Here is a 6,000-nt window from a genome sequence, read left to right on the forward strand (position 1 = left end):
ACCCCTAGACCCTCATCTTGGACCTCCAGCCCCTGCGACTCTCCCCAAGCTCCTGCACCCCCAGCCCATCTCCTGCCAGTCACACAAGGGAGGGGTCTGCCTCGCAATCCCAGAGACGACTCAGACACATGGGGGCGCGTGCAGCTGGCTGGCCCCCTGCCCCGCAAGCCCCCACCTCCCACCCACCCCCATGTCCAGGGCTACCTTGCTGTCGTGGTGGATGAGCTTGAGCTCATAGTCCGGCAGGATGTCCCTGCGGCTATTCACGTCCTCCAGCGCCATCTCCACCGCGGGCTGGCAGGCCTGGCCCCCTGGCCAGCCCCCGCTCATGGGAAACAGTGCCCCGATGTACACTGCGCGCCGTTCTGAGGAGGGGTGCGGGGGGACCCGCGGGTGAGGCCGCGGGAGATGAGGGGAGTGGGGGGCCCACACCGGAGCCACCCCTGCCGCCATCACAACCAGAAGAGGCAGTGGCCACCCCACCCGGGCAAAAGGGGCCCCGGGCCCCATGGCGTGGGGGGCAGGGGTAGCTGTTGGGGAGCGGAAGGAGCTCAGGAGGGACACTTTTCCTGGGGAGGGCTGCTGAGAGGGTGCTGGGGAGGCGCCTCCATCCCTGGTTTTGTGGGGAGGAGGGGGCGAGGGCCCCGGAGAAGCAGTGAAGGTTGGCTTCCTACGGCCCCCGCGGCTCTCGCCACCGTCGCCGCCACCGCGGACTCTCCTCGCGGACTGACTGACCGACGGAGGGGAGGAGGAGGAGCAGGAGGGAGATGTGGGGCTGGGAGGGGGCTCTGACGTCACGGGCGGCGCGCGGCAGCCGGGTGGGGGGGGGCGGGCGGGCGGCAGCTTGGGAGGCAGGAAGGGGGCGGGGAGGTAAGCGAGCACCGAGGTGGGAGCGACAGTCGGAGGGGCGGGGAGGGGAGGGGAGGGGGGATGCAACCTCGAAGAGGAAAGGAACGAAAGAGGAAGGGAGGGATCTCACTTAAGGGGACCCGAGGGGAGGAGAAATGGGGACGGGGCGTGCCAAGAGGGCGGGGTGGGCGGAGGGAGCCGCGGGAGGCTGAAGCACGGAGGAAGCAGGGTAGGAAGGGAAGGATGCGAGTGGGACGGGAGAGAAACGGGGCTGGCGCCTGAGGTCTGAAGTGGGAGTATTAGTCGATACAGTGAAGCACTGAGGGTGTGGGGGAGAGGAAACGGTTTTGGAGGGAACGAGTTGGGTACGGAAGGGAGGCTGGTTTCAGGGAGTGGTGGGGTCGTGGAAGAGAGCCTGGGGCGGGGTAGACAGAAGCCTCAGAAAGGGAGACGGGACATGGAATTGAGAAAAGACGAGGGAGGGGTACACGGAAGGAAATGATGTGGGGAAGAGCGCGAGAGGCCTGGCCAGGGTTGGGATGGGTGGGACAGGCTGAGGAAGTCCATTAGGTGAAATCCTAGGAGGCAGTAGGCTGGAAAAGGTTCCAGAGAAGGTTGCAAGGAACCCCACAGGGGAAAACGTGGTGGGAGCTCAGAGTCTCCCAGCACCCTGCCGCCCTCTGCTGGGCTCTGCCTGACGCCGGCGAGGCACAGTCTGGGAGGAGGTGGAGCCCAGGGAAGTGTAGCCAAGCAGGGACAAGGAGGGACCGCAGCCTCGTGGAAAACCGGGACTGGAGGCAGGAAACAGGTAGGGTGGGAAGGGGGTGGCCGCAAACTGGGGTGGGTTGGGGAAGGTGACAAAGGACGACGCCCCGTAGCCTAAAGGCAGAATTTCAGGGGGTGGAGGGTGCAGAGTGAAGGGGAGGGCATTGCAGTGCGCGCGGTAAGGGTTTCTCATCTCACCTGAGTGTGGCGTTCGAGTCACTGGCAGCAGGAAAGACGGGGATCAGAGAAGAGTTACCACCGGCGCCCAGCTTCCCTGGCCTGATCCCCAGCCCCCTCCCACACCTGTCCATGCTGAAGACCGGGGAGAGCAGAAGCCTGCGTTTCTGAGGGGAGGGTGCCTGGGGATAAGAGCAAGGTGGGTCTGGGGGTCAGGACTTATTTTCTTCTTCGATTTTTCACAGGACAACAGAATTTGAGACGGGAATGCCAATAGCTAAGTTTGGGGCAGATCTTGGTTCTGCGGTGCCTGAATATTACAAAATTGGGAGTCTTTAAGAAAAAAATTACACATACAATTGGCTTTAAGCAATTGCTGTTAAAATCTTATTTCTGCAATTTTTACAAAAGCCTGTTACCATATGAACACATATCCATCGAGCCCTCTATATTATTAGAGCACAGGAAGAGGGCCCTGTAGGTGAGGAACCTTGAAGCCTAAGTTTCAGTAGTGTCATAAGTCCACCCCTGGATGGGACTCTCAATTTCCAGAATAAAATGGTAAACTAGAAGCAGAATAACTAAGTTATATGAGGAAAGTAAAGCCCAAGGATCTTGTAAGAATCTACCAGGGTAGAGGAAGTATGAGGCATAGGAATGGGATGGCTGCATCCCAGGAGAGAAGATGGCAGAGAGTTCGGGTGTCTAGAAAAGGGAGAGTTTGTAAAATTACGTGGCAAAAAAAAAAAAGTAGACACAACACTGATTCCCTTAGGGAATAATGGAGGTTATCTGGGAGGTATAGAAAAGGACTGTCTTCTTCCCACCCCATCCCTGAGTTGTTCTTCATCTTCTGATAATGCTGCCTCCAATTTTAAGTCTTTTTACCCTAATGTTTCCACCCCCAGAGCTCCCCTTCTCAATTTTTCTTAGTAGAATGTTTGATTTATTTCTGAGTCTTTACAATAAATCAAGTATATAAGGAATGGTGAGGGATGAATTCTAGAAGAGGGTGATGCATGGAAATTTCTAAGTTTAGAGAAAGGGAAAATTGGAGTATTTAAACCTGAAGAAGGTGAGAGAGGTGAGATTCATAAAGGAAAAGAGAAAACGTGAGGCCTAAGAATTGGGAGCAGGAAGATTTTTTTAAAAGGTAAAGGAAGGAAGCCCCCAACCTACAAAGGATACCGGGGACTGCAAGAGGAAGTTTGAGGCAGGTGATGGAGGAAAAAGGGACTTTCATCTCCCCCTTTCCAATGTCCTCCCCCACATTTTTATAGCTCCCCATTCTTTCCCATTATCCAATCCCACCCTACTCCCATCCTCACACAAGCGTCCTCATCAGCTGCATGCAGGCAGCTGTTCCCCTCACCCTGGCAGTGGGGCTTGGGGGTGCTCCACTGGCCCTGACTACAGATGCTCCGGGAGCTGCCCACCAGATGGAAGTCGGGGTCACACCGGAAATCCACCCGGGCTCCGTCCAGAGCTGGGAGGTCCCCACCCGTCAGGAAAACCTTCCCATTTTCCAGGGTCAAATAAGACTTGGAGCAGATTCGGACTGTGGAGAGATAGGAAAATAAGAAGAGAGGCGAGTTGAAGAAGGCTCTTTCTCTTTAAAGAGCAGGGGACTCAGGTGCAGGTTTGGGTCCACAAGCATCCTGCTCTAAAGAAAATCACATGTGAAAAGGATTTGCCTACCTATCTTCCAATCCTCCCTTACCTCTGCAAGCATCCACACATTCCCAAAAGAAAAAAAAACATTACCATTGTAGGAACCCAAGATGGGGCTATAAGCACACAAAATGGGATCTCTTCAAAGTCAGCTACAGTGGGCGGTTCTCTGGCTTTGAAATATGTAGATGTATATAACTTTGGATGCACAATCAGATTTGCTTTTCTTATTATAGTTGGCTTCTATTAATATTAAACTGGCTTTTGTTTCTTGGGCATATGGTCTCTGGGTTGGTGACAGAGGTATTCAAAAATGTGTTGAAATCATTTTAGAATTTTTTTGTCATCATCTGCCACTAATGATCCTCAAAGAGAATAACTCACAAGATGAATTATCAATGTTATAGGCCAATGATCAGTGGCCTAATGAAGGGAGGATGAAATGAACTGTGCAGGCTGCTAGCTCTACTACCTCCAACCACACAGAGCAAAATTGCTCTTATGTAGTAGTCATTCAATAAATGTATTTGTGAATTTTGGTACACTGGATTTAAAGTGCTGACTTGCAAGCAGTAATGCTAAGTTTGCGGCAGGAAAAGGAATAGTCTTGAAGAGGGGAGGGGCTTCCGAGGCTACTCACCACAGCGGCTGGGTGTGTCCATATCTGTCCAGGAGCCGTTGGCCAGGCACTTGCGGACCTTGGGCCCCACCACCTCGCGCTCCCCCCGGCACACATACTCAATCTCATAGTCCACCGGCAGGAAGTTGATAGCCTTCACCTGGTCCCGAGTCAGGCCCCGGTACCTGATGCCCCCTTCCCAGGGCGGGTGTATGATCTGGCAACCTAAGGGGTGAGTCGGGGAGGCATACAAAGAGGAATGGTGGGAAAGAGGAAAAGGCAGGCTCCCCAGTGGGAGGAAGGGGAGAGTAGGGCGTGGTCTGTGGGCAGGCTGGGGACAGAGGAAGAGGGATGGGGCACTAGAGGGTGGGAGTGGGGACAGGTACAGATCCCCTGGCTAAAGGACAGAGAGTAAAGGGCCAGGGTTAAAGCTGATGAGAGAACCCACAAGTGGAGAGGGAAGGGTGCTGGGTGGAGGTAAGAAAGAAAAGTAATTAAGAAATCATGAAGGGTATGATATGTGGGTGGAGCTTTTCTTTAAAAAAAAAAAAAGGCTAAATGAGGATATTAGAGTTGAATTAGGATAGGAGGATAAAGGGAGGCTTATAAGATCATCTGGACAGCAAAGTGGGACCAAGAAAAGGGAATAATTGAGGTAGTAATGTGGGGCTGGGAAAGGGGATTGAGGCGGAGAAAATAATGCACAGAAAGATGGTATAGTGTAGCAATGTGGACAGAGAAAAGAGGTGCTGGATAGTAACGTGGGGTGACAGAAGGAGGTCAGCAGTAGTAAAGTGGGGCCGAGCAGAAGGGGTTGCCAGACCGGGATGATATGTGGGACTGATGGGATCGTGATGAGGACCAGAAATGAGGAGATGCAGGGAAAAGGAAGTGGGGCGAAGGAGGGCCCGAGGTCGTCGAAGAAGGATGCACCTTCTGAGGTGGCGTTGGGGGTCTGCGCCCCGCCCGCGCCCGGGGGGCGGAGGAAGAGTGGCGCCAGTAGCAGCAGCAGCAGCATCTAAGTGAGAGGCGGCCATGAAGAGGACCGAGCCCCGCCGGCGCGGCCCGCACCCGGAGACTACTCGACCTCTTGCCGGTTGCCTCGCAGGCTCCGACCGGGCTCAGCCTGGGGACCAAGAGAGCGCCCCGCGGAGGAGGCGGGGGCGGAGCCCCGCGCGGGGTGGGGGGAGAGGAGGAGAGAAAGCCTGTCCCCACCCTCCTCCTGCCTCCCTCGGCCCCCAACCCTCCCGGGACTCCACCTCTCACCACCTCCTCTCCCCCGGCCCCCGCGGCTCGCAGGAACCTGGCTTGCCCACGCTCCCGGCATCGGCCGCCTCAGCGCTCCCCGATTCCATCCCCGCGGTTCCTCCTCTCCCCCAGCCCCGCTTCCCCTAGCTGGGCCCTGCGCCCACTGCCCCCTCCCCCACGACGCCGCGCGCCCCCTCTCCGAGCCCTGCTAACCCGGGACCCTGGCTCTTACCTCGGCGCGCCGGCCCGGCTCCCCGGCTCTCCCCGGGCCTCAAGGCCCCAGGCCCGGCCGCTCCTCCCCGCTCCCCCCCTCCCTTCTCCTCCACCTTTCTCCTCCTCCCGTCCCTCCTCCCCTCGAATCCAGGCTCCAGCCTGGCCAGGGTCTCTCCCCTCCTCTCTCGCTTCCCCCAAACCCCACCCCTGTCTCTTCTTCCCCGGGGCGGCGGCAGCCACGGGAGCGGGGAGCCGGGAGGGAAGGAGGCGGCGCCGGGGACCGGGGAGAGCTCCCGGGCGGAGGGAAGAAGGAGGGTGAAGGGGAAGGCAGGGCGGGGGGAAGAGAGGGGAAGACCGGGGAGAGGGCGCCTCCCACAACCCGAGCCCCGGGAGCCGCCCCGGATCCCAGCCCCGCCCTGGACCGCCCACAGCGCGGTGGGGCGGGCGGCGGAGAGGCG

The 6,000-nt window shown here is 57.4% G+C and overlaps 1 protein-coding gene across 7 annotated transcripts in view; it reads right to left on the reverse strand.

Moving 5' to 3' along the window:
* GABBR1 (gamma-aminobutyric acid type B receptor subunit 1) overlaps nucleotides 1-5,650 on the reverse strand; it is a 45,447-nt gene extending 39,797 nt beyond the window's left edge. For 3 of the 7 annotated variants that reach the window (XM_054556827.2, XM_024247870.3, XM_054556828.2), the window contains exons 1-6: nucleotides 5,562-5,650; nucleotides 5,015-5,099; nucleotides 4,103-4,306; nucleotides 3,164-3,349; nucleotides 1,813-1,833; nucleotides 205-365 (exon numbers count right to left, since the gene is read on the reverse strand). In XM_054556827.2, coding sequence (XP_054412802.1) covers nucleotides 205-365; nucleotides 1,813-1,833; nucleotides 3,164-3,349; nucleotides 4,103-4,306; nucleotides 5,015-5,099 — 657 coding nt within the window. In that variant the 5' untranslated portion in view covers nucleotides 5,562-5,650. 7 annotated transcript variants of the gene reach the window in all.
* Between the last annotated feature and the right edge of the window lie 350 nt (nucleotides 5,651-6,000).

This window comes from Pongo abelii, chromosome 5 (genome assembly GCF_028885655.2).
Source record: "Pongo abelii isolate AG06213 chromosome 5, NHGRI_mPonAbe1-v2.0_pri, whole genome shotgun sequence".
Taxonomy (NCBI): Eukaryota; Metazoa; Chordata; class Mammalia; order Primates; family Hominidae; genus Pongo; species Pongo abelii.